This window comes from Pristis pectinata, unplaced genomic scaffold (genome assembly GCF_009764475.1).
Source record: "Pristis pectinata isolate sPriPec2 unplaced genomic scaffold, sPriPec2.1.pri scaffold_66_arrow_ctg1, whole genome shotgun sequence".
NCBI lineage: Eukaryota > Metazoa > Chordata > Chondrichthyes > Rhinopristiformes > Pristidae > Pristis > Pristis pectinata.
Genome location: NW_026262572.1, coordinates 137512 through 157556, shown reverse-complemented (window position 1 = coordinate 157556; position 20045 = coordinate 137512). Strand labels below are relative to the sequence as shown.

Sequence of the window (20045 nt, the reverse complement as noted above, 5' to 3'; positions counted from 1 at the left end):
GGTGCAACACCTCACACTTATCCATCTGCCATTTCTCTGCCCACATTTGTAACTGGTCTACGTGTCCTCTTCAACGACAGGAGAGGTCCTTGGGGTCGGGGGAAATGTTCCGATGTTCAAGAAGGGAAATAGGGACAATTTCAGGAAATTTGAGACCGGCGAGACTCCAGTCAGTGGGAAGGCATGCCATTGGAGAAGATTCTTTGGGATAGGATTTACTCGCATTCGGAAAGACATGGGCTAATTAGGGACGGTCAGCTTGCCTTTATTTCGGGGGAGGGGGGGGGTGCGGCAGGACAGATCACAGCGTACAAAATTGATTGCTTTTCTTTTTCAGGAGTCGGCGAAGGTGATTGGTGAATGGATGTTGTCGACGTTGACGTCAGTAAGGGGTGTTGTGACAAGGACCCCCCACCCTACCTCATGGGGGGCTGATGAGGAAGATTGCAATGCATGGAATCCGTGGTGACCTGGTCGTCTGGATTCAGAATCGGCTTGCCCAGAGGAGGGTAATGGGGTGTTTTCCGGGGAGGGGGTGCGTACCCAATGGTGTTCCAGAGAGATCCGTGTTGGGTCCTCCGCTCTTGGTGGAATGGGACTTGGACGAGTATGCGGAACGGTGGGTCTGCAGGTCCGTGGATGACACAAGGGGGATACGGCACCATATGGATCGGTTGCAGATGTGGGCAGAGAAACGGCAGACGCAGAGACTTTACAAGGCCTCGGCCAGACCACATTTGGAGAGTTGTGGGCAGTTCTGGGCCCAGTATCTACGGAAGGATGTGGCGGCGCTGGAGAGGGTCCAGAGGAGGTTCAGTAGAACGAACCCGGGGGTGAAAGGGTTACCGACGGGGAGTGTTTGACGTCTCTGGGCCTGAACTCGTTGTCGTTTAGAAGGATGAGGGGGGATGTCACTGAAACCTCCGGAATATTGAAAGCCTCGGATGGAGCGGCCGTGGAGACGGTGTTCCCAGCGGTGGGAGAGTCCGGGACCAGAGGGCGTTGCCTCAGAATAGAAGGACGTCCCTTTAGAATTGAGACGAGGAGGAATTTCTTCAGACAGAAGAGGGCTGTGAATCCGTGGGATTCGTCGCCACAGACGGCTGTGGATGCCACGTCATTGGGTGTGTCTAAAGCTGAGGTCGAGGTATCTGAATTAGTGAAGGCGTCGAAGGTTCCGGAGACGAGGCAGGAGAACAGAGTTGGTGGAGAGTCGGTGACGGGGGAGAGGGTCCGTGGGCTGCGGGGAGGGATTCAGTGGGTGGGGGGACTGGAGGAAATTGCTTCTCCCCCTGACATCCCCCTCTGTGAATGTCGTGTTGTAAGCACCACTGTTATCCGGCTGACGATGGGCTGTGGGAGGGGTGGGGTGGAGCATATTCGGGTCCATTGAGATCAGATTGGGAGGCGGGAGGGTGGAAGGGGTAGGGAATTTCGGGGGGTAGGTGTGTTTAACCATTTCACGATGCGGCCATCTCTTTGACTACCCCCTTAAACTGAAAATCCCACCCAACACCCCACCGACAATCACACCCACCACCCCACCGGCCATCCCAATAGCCATCCCACCCAGCACTCCACCCAATATAACATGAGCCGCGACTTGCAGTTTGGTTTTGAAACTCCAATTTTCCTCCTTTTCATAGTTCAGCTTCAGGTAGTTGAACGTCTCCTGAGTCCTTTTCGCATCGTCCTTCCTGCCCTCGTTCAAGTACTTCTCCACCTCTCTCTTTGCTTTCTCCATGGCTTCCTTCAGCTCCTCCAGGCTGAACTTCTTGCCCTCCTCAAACTTCTTCCTCAGCTGCTCCTGGAGCTCCGTGTTCCTGCGTTTCTCGGCCGCCTTCCTGTCCCGCTCCCTCTTCTCCACCTCCTCCTTCACCTTCGAGAGCTCCTTTTCCAAAGCTGACCAGAAGGGGACAGAGAACGAGTCGGTTAGTCCCTGGGGAGAGTGGTGAAGGGGTTCATTTTCCCCACAGTGTGTGACGGGGACATTGCAGAGGGAGCTTCACTCCCCGTTCAACCTGTTATGTTTCCCTCCAGAGATTTATTAGGTTTTTCTCAGTTCATTCTTTACAAATATGCAGGCAGTCAGAAACACCAAATTACAGCAGCATCATCCTTGTCTTGCTTCTTAAACTGTCCTATCACAGCTCCCGATCCTCGGTCTACCCGCCCCCCCACCCCCGCCCCGCATGTACTCCCGATGAAAGAAACGGACATGAGCCTTCCCCACGTCCCACCGCAGACTTCAGGAGAGGGAGCTCCCTCGCTCCCCCTCTCCTTCTCCCAGAACAGTCAAAACGAGTTGGCCGTCCTCCAGCAGCCGGTTGTTAAAGTGCCAGCCGACCTCCTCCGTGTGTGGCTGTGGCGGCCGGTGTGTGGACCCCAAGTATTGGGGCGCCGGGGGTCCATTAGTGCTAAGGTTCTACATGACCCGGTGTTGCGGCGGCTGTGCCCGGACCCTCTACCGCCCCACGCCCCAATCAGCTGGACGTTGCCTCACCACCTCTCCTTTGTGGGAGAGTTCTTCCAAGTAAATTACTCATTGAAAGTGGCTACACAGGTAGACAGGGTGGTTAAGAAGGTTTACGGAATGCTGCTTTCATTGATCGGGGTATTGAGTACAGGAGTCAGGAAGTTATGATGCATCTCTATAGAACTCTGGTTAGGTCGCATTTTGAGTATTGCGTGCAGTTCCGGTCACCTCACTACAGGAAGGATGTCGAGCCTTTAGAGTGAGTGCAGAGGAGGTTTACCGGGATGCTGCCTGGATTAGAGGGCATGTGCTGCAGGAGAGGCTGGACAAATTTGGGCTCTTTTCTCTGGAGCGGCGGAGGCTGAGGGGTGATCACTTGGAAGTGTATAAAATGATGAGGGGCAGAGATAGGGTGGACAAGTAATATCTTTTTTCCCATTACTGGCGATAAAACACCAGAGGGCATGCACGTAAGGTGAGAGAGGGTAGGATCAGAACACACGTGAGGGGTACGTTTTTGACTGAGAGAGTGGTGAGTGCCTGGAATGCGTTGCCTGATGGGGTGGTGGAGGCACGTTCATTGGGGGCTTTTAAAAGGGGCTTGGATGAGAGGAAAATGGAGGGATGAGGGCATTCTGGAGGTAGGAGGGATGAGCTATATCGGTACAACATTGTGGGCCGAAGGACCTGTTCTGTACTGCTCTATGTTCTATAACTCCCTGCTTTTCCAAATGTGAGTAAACCTTGTCCCTGGGAATATTCTCCGACAGCTTCCCTAACACGGATGTCAGGCTCACGGGCCTACAGTTTGCTGGATCATCCGGAATGCCCTTCTTTAAACAAAGCAGAGACACTGGCTACTCTCTGGTGCTCTGGGAACTCATCTGTGGCTAAAGAGGACACAAAGACCTTGTTCAAGGCACCAGCAATCTGCTTCCTTTCCCTCCCTCAGAGTCCTGGGGTTTATCCCATCTGAGGACTTGTGCACTTCAATGTTTTTGAGGTGGACGCCGTGGTAAGGCGAGGGTTAAGGCGGTGTGCGAGCAGAGATGGTCTGCAGTCACCCATGCCGTGGAAAGTTCCTCGTGAGCTGAGCTCCTCGTTGTCCAGCCCGGGTCCCACGGTCACCAGGCGCGCCAGGACAAGACACGGATGGTGCTTTACGTGTGTAAATGAGGGATTCGAAGGTGGCCAAAGATTTGAATTGGTCAATATGAGTTTACACAAGATAACTCTTTGTTGAAACCTTAGAATGGTTCGGTGACAGGGGGCCGGACTGTTCTCCTGGTGCACAAGTAAATAAAGTGTGATTGGGAAAGGGATGCAAGTTGTCAGAGTCCAGTTGATCGGCGATGAGATCAACCTCTTTCTTAACATCAACAGGCCCAACATTCCCCTCCATCATCTCACTGCCACCCACGTTCTTCTCCTTGGTGAACACTGATGCAAAGCACCCGACAGGTGTGTCTCTCCTTTTCACTCTGGATGAAGAGACTCAGACCTGAAACGTTAACTTCACCTCCGCAGATGCTGCCTGACCTGAACATTACGGCCACTTGTTTATTTTCTTACCGTGCTTTGCCTCAGTCAGCTTCCTGTCCACCTTCTGTACCTGGCCGAGAAGAAGTTTCCTTTTCCCCAGGAAGCGGGCGAGGACGTCATTCCCCTGCGGAGAAGGAGAGATCCAATCAATTCAGATCCGCCTCTCTCCCGCCCTCCCGTCACTCCGGACAGCAAGAGACAAGGGACAGACTCTCGCCGAGAGACGTCCAGCGCTGGGGAATGGGTTCACGATCCTGCTACCGACCCACAGGATCTCGGTGAGGCCCCACCTGGAGACCGTACACAATCGATATCATTGACTTGGATGAAGGCTGCAAAGGTTTGGAAGCAAAGTTTGTCAACAACACACGGACAGCAGATGACAAGGATGTACAGAGGTGAGAGGGAGCAGAGAGGTAGTTTCAGTGAATAGGCAAGGATCAGGGAACTGGAACATAATGTGGGAGAATGCAAAAGTATCCATGACGGCAGAAAAATAAACAGAAGCTTCTTCCCTAAGTGGGAGACACTGCAGAGTTCTGAGATGCAGAGGGATCGGATGTCGGAGTGTAGGATTCACAAAAAGTTAGTGTTTCAGTAATTGGGAGAGATAACAGTGTGGGGCAAAGGTGACACTGCAGTTACATCGGGTATCGGTGAGATCACACCCACAGGAGAGGACAGTTTCCTTCAACACCAAGTGTACCGGGAGCAGTTCAGAGGAGGGTCACTGGACCGATACCTGGGAGACCAGGGTACCCGATGAGAGAAGGTGGGACAGACTGGGATGACACACTCCTGTGGCAGAGTCCAGAATTCGGAGTCACTGACTGGGTGGTTCGTGCATGGGAGACGGACGTGTGTAGGGGAGGTGCAGGGGAGACGGACGTGTGTGGGGGAGGTGTACGGGAGACGGACGTGTGTGGGGGAGGTGTACGGGAGACGGACGTGTGTGGGACCCGGACTTGTATAGAGGAGGTGTACTGGAGACGGACGCGTGTGGGGAGGTGTACGGGACAGATGAAGAACGATTCTTTAAAACCAAGGAATTAAAAGATAAATGGTGCTGAGAATACTGGCATGAGGATAAATAGACAAATCACTGCACTGAATGGTGGAGCAGGGGCTGAGGGGCCAAATCCGCCCAATGTCCACGTTCTCCATAACCATCGGACACTCCCACGACACCGACCTTCCCTACACCCACCTATCCCCTCCCACAGCCCACGGACTCTGTCCACCGTCACTGACTCCCTCCTCACCCACTGAATACTCTCCCACAGCCCACGGATTCTCGTCACAGACTCACCGCTCAGTTAATATCATTCCAGGTGCTACAGAGGGCTGGAATCAAATTCAGATTTGTAGGGTGACACGGAGGGAGGGAGGCAGGGAGGGGAAAATTTATGCAGCCATGCAAGGTAGAAGGAAAACGAGTGAAAATTGAGAAGCGTTTATGTGTAATATGGAACACACCTGCACTTCATCCTTGATTGCAGCTCTGTACTTGTTGACGGCCTCACTGAGCTCAGAATCCAGCTCCCGGTACCCACCAGCTGCCAGGTAGTGTCCAGAATCCAGTTTTGCCTGAATCGATCCCATCGCTTCGGAGAGAGATTTCTCACATCGCTCTCGTGACTCAGCCTCGATCTTGCCCATGAGAGAATTGTAATGGGAACTCATGGCCTCCTGGGAGTGGAAGAAAGATGTCGTGAGTCCCTCTCCCTCAGGAGGAGATCTGTACGCTGACCGGTGTCCCTCAGTCCCTCTCCCTCAGGAGGAGATCTGTGCACTGACCGGTGTCCCTCAGTCCCTCTCCCTCAGGGGGAGATCTGTACACTGACCGGTGTCCCTCAGTCCCTCTCCCTCAGGACGAGATCTGTGCACTGACTGGTGTCTCTCAGTCCCTCTCCCTCAGTCCTTGTCTCCCCATCTGTGGGTTGGTTCCAGAGACTCCTGGGAATCACTGGACAATAAGAAGCTCACCTCCAGCTCTTGGATGTATTTCTCACTTGGGTCGTAGATGGATTTTTTCATGAAGATTTTCAGTGCCTCTTCGTAGTTCTTATTAGAATCCCCGAGGAGTTTACTGAAATCTTCAAGGCCACGGTGGGAGATTTGGCTCATTTTCTGTTTGTAAATGACCAGGGCTTCATCCAATGCTGCCTTGTTCTCCACCTCCATCAATCTGGCGACACTCCTCTCCACACACGGTAGGGCCCCGTCCGCCATCATGCCCACATAGGTCTCAGTCAGTTCAGCAAATCCTGCGGAGGATGATACTGGGCGTCAGAGCCTGGGGATATGATTATTCCCACTGACTAAAATCCCAATGGATCAAACCTATTCACTCCCACTGTTCAGAATTCCAAAGGAGTCCTCCGCTTTCCATTAACTCGCAGTCCACACTCCCAGTGGAACTGACTCTTGCCATTCACTCCCACCGTCCGCGCACCCAATGGGAGCCCACCCTTTCCCGTTCACTCCCAGTGTCCGGACTCCCAACGGGGCACCACCCCTTCCCATTAACCTCCACCGTCCGGGCTCCCAACAGGACCCCACACCTTCTCACTCACTCCCACCGTCCCCACTCCCAACGGGACCCCGCCACTATCATGTTCTCCTGGCTCAATTCCGGCTCAGTGTGTTCTGCCGAAGCGAGGTGGGGCGTTGTTACCCAATTACTCACTCCTGCCCGTGATCTGGTGACCCCCGAGAACTCTCTTGACTTTCTTGTGGGTGTGAACGTATTCCTGGAGTCTCTGAAGCTCCCTGACAAAGTCCTCATCCAGATCTTTGTCCTCCATTTCCTGAAGCCCCTTGAGTTTATTCCTGTGAGCCGGACAGGGAAATGCAAAGCAGCGACGCGTCGGGAAATGATCCCGGATACACCTGCGGAGATCGTTGTATTCCCGGTTCTGCTGACTGTTCCCATCTGTGAAAGCAGCAAGAATTCAGGGCGGGAGGGTTTACAAGTCCTGACACCCTGTTCCCCCACTCCCCAACCTGGAGACTGTTACCAACGCATTCCCACACGGATGTGGGGAAGGGCAATGGGACAGGAGGGGCATGGATGGGAAGGGAGGGGCAGGGGAGTACAGGAGAAGAGGGGCGAAAAGGGGCAGGGGACAGGAGGGGCGTAGAAGGCAGGGGAGGGGAGTGGCAGGGTAGGAGAGGAGGGCATGTAGGGGAGGGCAGGGGGAGGACAGGAGGGACAGAGAGGGGAGGGTCATGGGAAGGATAGGAAGGGCATAGACCGGAGGGGAAGGGAGGGGTGGGCGAGTGGGAGGACAGGAGGGGCCTGGAGAGGACGGGAGGCGTGACGGCCAGGGTGGGGATGTGTGAGGACATCGTGCAGAGCCGTTGGGGGACATGGGTGGCTTGTCAAGGAAGGGGAAGATGTGGGGGCGTGGGGCGGTATCCAACAGGGTAGTTGACGGGAGGAGTTGGTGTACGGGGGCAGTGACAAGATGAGGGCAGTGGGTGTGGTGGGGTGGGGCAGGGAGGTATCGAGCAGCTGGGAAGGGGCTGCCATTACACCTTCAAACCACAGGACGGTGCCAGCCGGCGGCCAAGTTATTTCGGGGGAGTGTGAGGAGATGTGAATGGGCAGGGGGAACAGGGCAGAGAAATGCAGTGCAAATTTGTGAAGGGAAGGGGCCCCCGGAGTGGGTGTGCACGATCCTACAAGGTAACAGGATAAGGCAGTACGAGGAAGCCTTCCGTTATGAGCCAAGGTCTTCCCCCACTACTTTCTCGCCCTCTGACCTCACCCCTGCTCCCGCCCTGTGGCCTCATCCACCTCTCACCCCTCTCCAACCCCATCCTGTCTCCCAGGCGCCGATGACCAGTTGACCACTGCGGCCACCGATGACCTGTGCCCTCTGCGAATGACATGGTCACACACTCACCCTCCCTCAGACGGAGACAGTGCTCCAGGTAATCATCCGCAGACACCTCTTTCCCTTTGATCTCCAGCTCCAGGTTCAGATCACGGATCAGCCAGACAAATTCGGGGAAGAAACGGACAAAGTCCCGACTGTCACTGTCATTGGGCTGGGACCTCACCTGGATCCGTTTGGACAGTTCAGTCACAAAACTGGGAGTAATGTCAAGGATAAAGGAATGAAATGTTGGCAGGACTGTACTGAGGTAAGTCAGTCAGTGTGTGGGTATCCCCCTGAGAGAGGGACTGAGAGACACCGGTCAGTGTGCAGATCTCCCCCTGAGGTAGACGGACTGAGCGACATCGGTCAGTATACAGATCTCCCCGAGGGAGAGGGATTGAGAGACACCAGTAAAGGATACTGTAAGTCCGCCATGGATTGCTGGTCTATATTTCCCCGACAGTTGTAAATAAAGATGCTGCTCATGAGAATGACCAGTGAAATCATTGAAGTATCATTGTCACTGTCTCCCTGCAGGTAGGATGGATCAGCAGTTAGTGGGGGTTCTTGCACACCGTTCAGTCTGAAAGACGAGTGCCCCCTATTGTGAGAGAACTTGCTCCGGGGGGAAGGCAACTGCTCTTGGGTCACACACAGTTCAGACAAATAGATGGCAGAATTCCTCTGTCTATTGCACAGTGAACCTGCCGGTGAACATGTTTGTCATTTTTCAATTCTTCTCACTGTAATCCCAGATCGTTAACAGAATGCAGGTGTCCACGCTGCCTGTGCTGGGATTTGGACTTCGGTCTGTGGATCGTGTTCCTGTCTGTGGGGTGACCCATCAGGTAATATGACAACTGCACAGGGGTTGGGGATGGTTGGAGAGGCAAGTACTGACCTTCTCGGCATCTCCTAGACCCTCAGTGTCCAACAGCAGGAGGTGTTGCTCCGGTTTCTGAGGGAAGGGTCTGCACCACATCCAGATTCCTTTGGTGTGAGACTGGACGGTTGATCCCAGTGAGAATCCTGCAGAGGGAGAGGGAGCGGGAGAGATGAGGAGAGGGAGAGGGAGCAAGAGAGAGAGGGGGAGCAGGGGAGAAGGGGAGAAAGGTGTCAAGAGAGAGAGGGTGTAAGAGAGATAGGGAGGGAGCGAGATGGAACGATAGAGAGAAGGGCGAGAGAGGGGGGAGTGAAAGAGGGGGGGGGCGAGAGAGAGAGGGGGGCGAGAGAGAGAAGGGGCGAGAGAGCGAGGGGGAGCGACAGAGGGGCAGCGAGAGAGATGGGGGAGCAGAGAGAGAGGGTGCGAGGAGAGTGGGAGAGCGAGAGAGAGTGGAGCGAGGGAGAGAGATGGGAGCCAGCGAGAGAGAAAGGGGAGAGAGAGACGGAAGAGGAGTGAGAGACAGAGAGGGAGCGAGAGGGAGATGGCGAGCGATAGGGAGAGAGGGTGAGTGAGAGAGTTGGACCGAGGACGGGGCAATGAGAGAAAGCGAGAGAGAGAGACAGACAGAGAGAGGGAGGGAGGGAGGGAGAGGGAGATAGAGAGAGAGAGAGAGAGAGTCGGTGGGGTGGTTTAGAGAGCGGGCGGGAGAGAAAGAGAGAGGATAGATAAATATTGGGGGAGGGTGAAGGAAGCCATCAGATTCCTTATCCCAAAGACGTGGGTTATGAGTTAATCAACAGCTATCAGCCAGCCCCAGTGTGTGGGAGAGGGGGATAGCCGGCAGTGGTGGGGGGGGGCGAGGGGAAGATATGACGGGAACATGGGGAGAGAAAAATCGGAATTGGTTCAGATTTCATGTCCGTGAGGTGGTTTGCTCCCACCTCCCAAAGACGTACTTGGGGGGGATGGGGTGGGTTTAACCAGCTGAATTAGCCCGTGGTGTAGGTGGATGGGAGGAGAACGAGCAGGGAGTTGATGAGTGGGAGGAGAGCTCTGCGAGCTGGCATGGATGAACAATCTCCGACACCCTCAGGAAGTACACAGCCAGATAGTTTTTATAGCAAGTATTCTGCCTGGAGGTCGGTGACCAGTGGTGTTCCGCAGGGATCTGTTCTGGGACCCCTGATCTGTGTGATGTTTATAAATGACTTGGATGAGGATGTGGAGGGTGGGTTAGTAAGTCTGCTGATGATACAAAGGTTGTTGGTGGTGTGGACAGTGTAGGAGGTTGCTGTGGATCACAACAGGACATTGATAAGATGAAGAGCTGGGCTGAGAAGTGGCAGATAGAGTTCAACCGGGAACAAGTGTGAAGTGATACACTTCGGGAGATCTAATTCGAAGGCAGAATACAAGGTTAATGGCAGGACTCTCAGCAGTGTGGAGGAACAGAGGGATCTTGGGGTCCACGTCCATTGATCCCTCAAGGTTTCCACGCAGGTTGAAAGCGTTGTTGATAAGGCGTATGGACTGTTGGCCTTCATTATTCGGGGTATTGCGTCCAAGAGCCGCAAGGTGATGTTGCAGCTCTATAGAACTCTGGTCAGACCACACTTGGAGTATTGTGTTCAGTTCTGGTCGCCACATTATAGGAAGGATGTGGAGGCGTTAGAAAGGGTGCAGAGGAGATTTACCAGGACGCTGCCTAGGTTGGAGAGTACGTCTTATGAGCATAGGTTGAGCGAGCTGGGGTTCTTCTCTTTGGAGAGAAGGATGAGAGGTGACTTGATAGAGGTGTACAAGAGGCATAGATCGAGTGGACAGTCAGAGACTTTCCCCCAGGGCGAAAGTGGCTCACACAAGGGGGCATAATTGTAAGGCGATTGGAGGAAGGTATACGGGGGATGTCAGAGGTAAGTCTTTTTACACAGAGAGGGTAAGAGAGTGGCGGGTGTGTGGAACGTACTCTCGGCAGAGGTGGTGGGGGCAGATACTGTACATTAGAGACTTTTAAGAGACTATTAGATAGGCACATGAATGATTGAAAAATGGAGGGCTATGTGGGAGGGAAGGGTTAGATAGATCTTACAGCAGTATAAAATGTCGGCACAACATTGTGGGCCGAAGGTTCTGTACTGTACTGTACTGTAATGTTCCATGTTCTCTGTAGCCCTGGTCACCATTAATGAGACCGGTGTTCTCTCTCCAGTCAGGGCGGTGAAGGAGGCATGCAGTTTAAATTCCCCATACGTCTCTGCATCCATTTTCCAAAGCGAAGATGGGAAGTCCAACATTATGACAGCGTGCCAAGTATGCCCTGTGTATCCCAGGTCTCCGGGATTTCTGCGGGACAGAGAGGCGAAAGTTCACAACCACTGACCCTTACCCTTCTTGACTCCCGCGAGGCGGTTCAGGAGGTAGGACTTCCCTGTATGAGCGGCACCAGCCACGGCCACCACAACCAGCGGATCCTCGACAGACTGCAGCACCCTCAGGGCCCCTGGGTTGACCTGCAGCTTCCCATCCGTGTTATAAACCAGCACCATGGGCTCCTCCATCTTCAGTCCGATGGTCCCCGGTCGCTAACAACTGACAGTCCTTTCCTGAAACGTCTGCAAAGTTGGAACAAGGGAGAGCGCACACTGATTTATTACAATGTAAATAGAGCAGAATAAAACCACACAGCGATATGTTGTTCTCTACGTGAAACCATGGGGTTAAATCCCAGCTTTACTCATCCCTGGTTATCTTTCATTCAATATGTGAATCGATTAGATTCCAATCCTGGAACACAGTCTCAGGTGCGACAGAGACGCTGCTATAATTAGACGTTGCAGTTAAGCAGCCATTAATATAAATGTGAAACAACCTCCAAACTGCCTTCGAATGTAACCTACAAGGAGGAATAGAGACATAAGATAAGCAAACACCACCGTGTTTCAAGAGAGCAGTCTCCTGGCTCAAAGCGGGAGGCTGCTGTAGAGCTACGGTTTTGGAACCAAGGTAGCCATGAGACAATCTCCGGTGTGTCGGCCAATGTACAGCCTGTGGGGTAGTTGTTAATTAACCTGCATTGAACCAGGTCGTCAGACACCTTCAACCAAGGTGATGCTGGAGGAACTCATCAGGCCAGGCAGCCTCTACGGAGAAAAGCAGCCGGTCAACGTTTCGGGTCAGGACCCTTCTTATCACTGCTCTGCTTTTCCCTCCTATATATCGGGCTTCCCCCTTTCCCTCTCTTCAGTTCTCATGAAGGGTCCTGACCCGAAACGTTGACCGCCTGCTTTTCTCCACGGATGCTGCCTGGCCTGCTGACACCTCCAGCATCATCGTGTTTTTCATCTGGATTCCGGTGTCTGCAGTCCTTTGTTTCTCTATCTTCAGCCAAGGTGTTCTGCATCATTAAGAACACAATTACAAAGGTTCTAGGCTGCCTATTTTGCCACCTCCTCCGAAACTGATCACAGGTAGGATTGTTCTGTCAATCAATACCTGAGGAGTCAGTGTATCCAGAGGTTCAATCCTCACAATACAGTGAGCTGAAAGAGAAGAATATTAATCTGAGTGGCTGGGGATTTATGTTGAGAAACCTTCAGATGATCGATGTGATGTACCTACTCCAGAAAGGTGCCTCGACATTCAGCCTTCATCTTGTCAGTAAGATGTGCTCCCACTGTGAATGGCTTGTTCTGAGGACCCACCTGTCGAAACCCAGAATATGAAGACAGGAGAGAGACTGCTGGAGCTGGAGATCTGGAGCAACCCACAAAACGCAGGAGGAACTCAGCGGGTCAGGCAGGATCCATTGACAGTCGAGGTTTCGGATCGAGACCCTTCATCAGAACTGGACAGGAGTAGGGGGATCATCCGGCATGAAAAGGTGGGGGTAAGGGGTGGAGAGAGAGCTGGCGGGTGACATGTGAATCCAGGTGACGGGGAGACAGGCAGGTGCGGGAGGGGGAGAGTGGTAATGACGTAAGAAGCTGGGAGGTGATGGGTCGGATCTGATAGGACAGGACAGTAGACCATGGAATAAAGGGAGGGAGATGGGGTGGGGAACCTCAGGGAGAAGGCAGATGTTGAGGGAGGTGCAAAGAAGGTGCGGTGGGCCGATAGGATAAGGGGGAGAGAGGGGGATGGTTATATATCCCACCCCAGCACCTACCAAACTCGCGATTAGATCCAGCCTGTAGCTCCCTCCCGGGGATCTGTGATTCTGTACATAAAGCCCCTGCACTGCTCGATTTGATCCCACTCGTAAGTGGGGAAGCTGAGGGAGGAGTGTGTGGGTGATGGGCAGATGGTGAGGGAGTGGGAGGGGCAGAGAAGGGGCGGATGGCCGGTGGGATAAGAGAAAACAAAAAGGGGAAGAGAGTGGGATGGTTACCAGAAGTTAGAGAAATCGATGTACAAAATATAAACATGAAGTGGACAATTTTAACTACTGAAACTGGAATTAATCACTTGCTGTTATATTTGGATGTAGAGCATTAAGAACTCGATATATATGAGTTCAGGGAGATTCCACCAGGAGATCCAACCACCAGGTCTGAACATTTACCCACAGCTCCAGTGAGAAGATTCACTCGGACCTGGGACCCAGCTCAAATTCAGCAAAGCCCATCCCAGTGGAGAACTCCCTCCTTTCCCCACAACTGCTGCCAGAGCCCCATGAACTGAAAACTATTTCACCCAGTCCAACGCAAACCACACGTTCAACTTCCTGATCTTACCGGCTCTGTGCCTTGGACAGTAATCCCGGGATTACCACCTTTGTGCTTCAGCTTTTCATCTGGATTCCGGACACTCATCCTCGCTCCACATACCTCCCCCATCCCCCAATACCCTCACACCCCTTCATCCCTTCATCTCAACATGTACCAGGACACCCAGATCGCTCCTCTCTCTCTCCCTCTCTGGTCCTGAGGATAAACCCCAGTCCTGGATAAACAACACAAACTTCAGCACTCATGCTCCTGGCTGCAGAGAACAGTATCTCTTCCCCTGCGTTCCTGGCCCTGTCACCACTACGTGCCCCTTCACCCCAACAGATCGAATGACCCTGAGTCCCCCAGTGTGTCACCCTCCCTGCACTCTCAGTCCTCAACCACACCAGCTGAAAGAACCTTTCTCCTGTTCCAAGGGTGGAGACTGCGGCAGCTACCCTCTGAATGCCCAGACCTGCCTCCCTCATATCGTACCCTCACCACGCTGCCCTCGGACGATTGTATTCCTTCACAGAATTAAATCACTGATCACGTCTTTAACCTGAACCTCCCTGAATTCCAGTACTCACCACGGACCACACCCTAGGAAGGGAACTGAGCTTTCACCAGGACCCAGATTTAAGCTCAATGTTCTCAGTACGTACCCGTCACTGACCACAATCACACACCTCTGTCCGGGACACCAACTCCCTCAGAAGATGAACGTCACTGCTTCACCTATTTATAGAAGACGACTAAAGAACCACAATGTTTCATGGGCGGGTAAAAAAAACGTATATGAAAAGTGATTCCAAAATTACATCCTGAGAAGACTGGAAAAACAAGTCCTTCCTCTGTGCTGTGAGAAGACCCAACTGCTCCAGCCTGTAATTCTTTGTGGGTGTCTGTTATCAAATATCTATCCCACCCCACCACCCACCACACTCACGATTAGATCCCAGCCTGTATCTCACTCCCGGGGATCTGTTACTCTGTACATAAAGCACCTGAACTTCTCGATTAGATCCCAGTTCTGCTACTCATTCGCAGGTGGGGAACCTGAGGGACGAGTGTCTGGGTGATGGCAGATGGAGAGGGAGGGGAGGGGGCACAGAAGAGGTTGTGGGGCCGGTGTGACGGGGAAACCCAAGAGGGGCACAGAGGAGGATGTTTACCAGAAGTTAGAGAAATCTATGTACAAAGTAGAGGTAGACAATTGTATCTACTGAAGCTGGAATTAATCACTTGCTGTTATATTTAAATGTAGAGCATTGGGAACTCGATATACTTTGAGTTCAGGGAGGTTCCACCAGGAGGTCCAACCACCAGGTCTGAACATTTACCCAGAGCTCCAGTGAGAAGATTTACTCGGACCTGGGACCCAGCTCAAATCCAGCAAAGCCTATCCCAGTGGGTGAGGTCCCTTCTGTCCCCAGAACTGCTACCAGAGCCCATAAACTGAAAACTATTTCACCCAGTCCAACCCGAAGCACACATTCAACTTCCAGATTTTACCAGCTCTGTGCCTTGGACAGTAATCCCGGGATTATCACCTTTGTGCTTCTGATTTTCATCTGGATTCCGGACACTCATCCTCGATCTACAATCACCCACCCCCCACAGCGCTTCATCCTATCAGTGGAATTGTTTTCAACGTGTAATAGGACAACTGGATCTCTCCTCTCACTCTCCAAGTTCCTCTCTGGCCCCGAAGATGAACTCCAGCCCTGGGTAAACAAAACAAACTTCAGCACTCATGCTCCTGGCTGCAGAGAACAATATCTCTGCTTCTGAGTTACTGCCCTGTCTCCACTACACCCCCCTTCACTCCTGCAGCCCGAATGACCTTGTGTCCCCCACTGTGTCACCCTCCCTGCACTCTCAGCCCTCAACCACACCAGCTGAAAGAATCTTTCTCCTGTTCCAAGGGTGGAGACTGCGGCAGCTACCCTTTGAATGCCCAGACCTGCCTCTGTCACATCGCACACTGACCATGCTGCCCTCGGACGATTGTATTCCTTCACAGAATTAAATCACTGATCACGTCTTTAACCTGAAACTCCCTGAATTCCAGTACTAACCACGGACCACACCCTGGAAAGGGCACTGAGCTTTCACCAGGACCCAGATTTATCATCAATGTTCTCAGCACATACACGTCACCAACAAGAATCACACACCTTTGTCCGGGACACAACTCCCTCAGAGGATGAACGTCATTGCCTCACCTATTTATAGTCGGCAAACAAAGAACCACAATGTTTCACGGGCGGGTAAAAAATCGATATATTAAAAGTTAATCCAGAATGACATCCTGAGTAGACTGGAAAAACAAGTCTTTCCTCTGTGCTGTGAGAAGACACTTAAGCTCCTGCCTGTAAATCTTTATGGGTCTGTTAAAAAATATATATCCAACCCCACCACCCACCAAACTCGCGATTAGATCGCAGACCGTATCTCCCTCCCAGGCATCTGTTACTCTGTACATAAAGCCCCTGAACTGTTCGATTAGATCCCAGCCTGTATCTCACTCCAGGGGATCTGTTATTCTGTACATACAGCCCCTAAATTTCTCGATCTTACGGGCTGTAGAGAACAGTATCTCTGCCCCTGAGTTACCGTCCCTGTCACCACTACATCCCCCTTCACCACCACAGCTCGAATAACCCCAATATGTCACCCTCCCTGCAGTCTCAGCCTTCAACCACACCAGCTGAAAGAACCTTTCTCCTGTTCTCCTGCAGCAGCTACCCTATGAATGCCCAGACCTGCGTCCCTCACTTCGCACCCTGACCACGGCGCCCTCGGACGATTGTATTCCTTCACAGAATTAAATCACTGATCACGTCTTTAACCTGACCCTCCCTGATTTCCAGTACTCACCACGGACCACACCTTGAAAAGGGCAATGACCTTTCACCAGCACCCAGATTTAGGCTCAATGTTCTCAGTACGTACCCGTCACCGACAACAATCACACAACTTTGTCCGGGACATCAATTCCCTCAGACGATAGAGGTCAATGCTTCACCTCTTTATAGTCGGCTAACAAAGAAAATTATTTGCAAAATTAAAGTCCAAGGTGAGTAATAAAACGATATATTAAAAGTGAAACCAGAAAGACATCGATACTTTAAAAACACGTCATTCCTCGGAGCTGTGATCAGACACTTGAGCTCCAGCATGTAAGTATTTGTGGGGGCTGTTATCAAATATATATCCCACCCCAGCACCCACCAAATTTGCGATTAGATCCCAGCCTGTATGTCACTCCCAGGGATGTGTGATTCTGTACATAAATCCCCTGAACTGCTCAATTCGAACTCAGCCCGTGTCTCACTCCTGGGGATCTGTCATTCTGTACATAAAGCCCCTGAACTGCTCGATTAGATCCTAGCCTGTATCTCACTCTCGGAGATCTGTTATTGTAGTGAAAAACGAAAGGGCACAGGTTTAATGTGGGGGGGGGGATGATTTTAAGGAGACCCGAGAGGCAGGATTTTCCACACAGAGGGAGATGGGGGTCTATGGAACGAGCTGCCGGGGAAAGCGGGTACAATTCCAACTGTTACGGACTCGGTGAATGCCCCTTTAAGATAGATTAGTAGTGTGTGTGTGTGTGTGTGTGTGTGTGTGTGTGTGTGTGTGTGTCTGTGTGTGTGTGTCTGTGTCTGTGTGTCTGTGTGTCTGTGTCTGTGTGTGTGTGTGTGTGTGTCTCTGTGTGTGTGTCTGTGTGTGTGTGTCTGTGTCTGTGTGTCTGTGTGTCTGTGTGTGTGTGTGTGTGTGTGTGTGTGTGTGTGTGTGTGTGTGTGTGTGTGTGTGTGTGTGTGTGTGTGTGTGTGTGTGTGTGGCCTGCTTACGTCAACAGAAGATAACTGATGTAATGACGTTGTTGAAGAGGTCAGTCAGTCGAAGGAAGAGAGAGAGAGAAAAAAGGGAGAGAGACACCAACCTGCTAGTTTCTCTATCGATGGATGAGACACAATAACTGTGTCTGTCACTGCAATCCACACATGGAAGTTGGGAGTAATCCGGTGCAGTTCACTTTGTTGCTGACCTGTAGAAGGAAACAGGTATTTGTGTGTGGACGGCCACGATTCGGATGCTTTTCGGGGTGAGGAAGTCACTACCGAGTAAACACTGAGATGTCGTTTGGGTTCCATCGTGGAACATTTGGATTTCGTAATTACTCTCTATGTTCTCTCTACATCTACGTCTTATCTTCAGACAACGGTGGTTGTTGAAGAAGCCTTTGCTCATGTTTCACTTTATGGCCTACTGAACTGAACTTTAGGATTCTTGGACTTGGAGTCTGGGAGTTTGCCACAGACACACGAAGAGTTTAGTTTGGGGTTAATGTTCAAGGTTTAACATTTTTACTTCTAACATACTAACATTTTTACTTTTACTTTTCTTATTATCATAAGTAGTGATTAATAAAATAGTTTTAACACTGAATCATGACTCAGTGTGTTTCATTTGTTGCTGGTTCGTGACAAAATTGGGGGCTCGTCCGGGATAGTTTCCCAGATGGACGAGATTCGTCCGGGACGCAATCCAAAGATTGACGAGGGAGGTCTGAGTTTGAACAAATTGGGGTCTTAGTGGACGACTGGTTGTAGTTGGTCTGATAAATTCTTTTCAATTAGCCTGTGTGTGTGGCAACCGGCAACAATGGATACATTTTTCAAAAAAAACACCCCTGGAGGATTACAAGGGATGAGGAAGCCTGATTTGGTGAAATTTGCTGCAGAGCTACATATTGAGGCAGTAACGCGATTTATGAGATATTCAGAGACTGATAGCTGGCCATTATGTGGAGAAGAAGGTGTTTGAGGAGAAGGTGTTAAACTGGTTTCCTGGCAGTGAACCAGCGATTTCTGAGGCCCAGGTGCAGCTGACTAAGATAGAGGCCGAACGAAGGAAACTAGAGTTTCGAGATCAAACGAGAAGAAAGTCGGTTGAAGTTTGAGGTTGAGGCAGAACAAAAGAAATTAGAGCTGGAACAAACTCTGTTGAAGGTAGAGGCCGAGTTAGAAATGAAGAAAATGTTAGGCTGGGCTGACAAGTGGCAGATGGAGTTCAATCCGGAGAAGTGTGAGGTGGTACACTTTGGAAGGACAAACTCCAGGGCAGAGTACTGGGTAATTGGCAAGGTACTTGGCAGTGTGGAGGAGCAGAGGGATCTGGGGGTTCATATTCACAGGTGGAAAGAGCAGTTAAGAAGGCCAATGGGATGTTGGCTTTCATAAATCGCGGGATTGAGTTTGAGCCGCGAGGTGATGATGCAGCTTTACAAAACTCTAGTTAGGCCACACTTAGAGTACTGTGTTCAGTTCTGGTGGCCTCATTATAGGAAGGATGTGGAGGCATTGGAGAGGGTGCAGAGGAGATTTACCAGGATGCTGCCTGGATTGGAGAGTATTGAATATGAGGAGAGGCTTAAGGTGCTAGGGCTTTATTCACTGGAAAGGAGGAGGATGAGAGGAGACATGATAGAGGTATATAAAATATTGAGAGGAATAGATAAAGTAGTCAGTCAGCGCCTCCTTCCCAGGGCACCAATGCTCAAGACGAGAGGTCATGGCTTTAAGGTTATGGGTGTGAGGTTCAGGAGAGATGTCAGAGGGAGGTTTTCACCCAAAGAGTGGTTGGTGCATGGAATGCACTGCCTGGGGTGGTGGTGGAGGCAGATACATTGAACAGGTTCAAGAGCTATGTTGGATAGGCATATGGAGGAATGTGAGATAGGGGGATATGCGGGAGGAAGGGGTTAGGTAGTGTGATGGTGGTTTGATGGACGGCACGACATTGTGGGCCGAAGTGCCTGTTTTGTGCTGTATGGTTCTATGGTTCTAAAATAGAGGCTGAGGAGAAGAAAAAACAGCGGCAGCATGAGTTAAAAATAAAGCGAAAGAGTTTGGATTCTGATTCTGATGATGGTTTTATAGCCAGCGGGGAGGTTCGATCAGTCCCTCCTTTTGAGGAAGATCAGGTTGATCAGTATTTCCAACATTTTGAAAATGTTTCTCCGAGTTCAAACTGGCCAAAGGAAGGATGGGCTCTTAATGTTACAGAGTGTAATTAAAGGTAAAGCTCAAAAAGCTTATTCTGCTTTGTCTGTTGAGGATGCAGCTGATTACACAAAGGTAAAATAAGCTGTGTTAAAGGCCTATGAATTGGTACCTGAAGCTTATAGACAAAAATTTAGAGACTTGAATAAATCTGCAGATCAGACATGCATGGAATTTGCCAATGGAAAGAGAATATGTGTTGAACGATAGTGCAGGGCTAAAAATGCAGTTGGGGATTTTGATAAATTGGCAGAATTGATGTCAGTGGAAGACTTTAAAAGATGTGCCCCAGCTGAAATAACAACATATTTAAATGAAAAGGAGGTGGAAACTTTACAAGAAACTGCTAGGTTGTTTTAACCCATAAATCCAAATGGGGACCACCTAAAACCTTTCAAAAGAGCTATAAGGGCAATCCAGGTAAACCGGAGATTAAATTGGGAGGTAATCAAAAAGGGAAGGATGAAAAGAAGCCAG

General features: G+C 51.2%; 2 protein-coding genes across 2 annotated transcripts in view; one reads left to right on the top strand and one right to left on the bottom strand.

Moving 5' to 3' along the window:
* LOC127567263 (guanylate-binding protein 1-like) overlaps positions 1-20045 on the top strand; it is a 226480-nt gene that overhangs the window by 106494 nt on the left and 99941 nt on the right. The window lies entirely within an intron of this gene.
* Positions 1484-12991, bottom strand: LOC127567252 (guanylate-binding protein 2-like). Its single transcript, XM_052009935.1, has 10 exons — positions 12954-12991; positions 11175-11400; positions 8807-8934; positions 8327-8436; positions 7930-8117; positions 6708-6953; positions 6005-6285; positions 5495-5707; positions 4049-4142; positions 1484-1902 (listed from the first exon to the last, which is right to left on the bottom strand). Exons 2-10 carry the CDS (start codon positions 11344-11346, stop codon positions 1484-1486), a joined length of 1851 nt encoding a protein of 616 aa, XP_051865895.1. The 5' UTR covers positions 11347-11400; positions 12954-12991.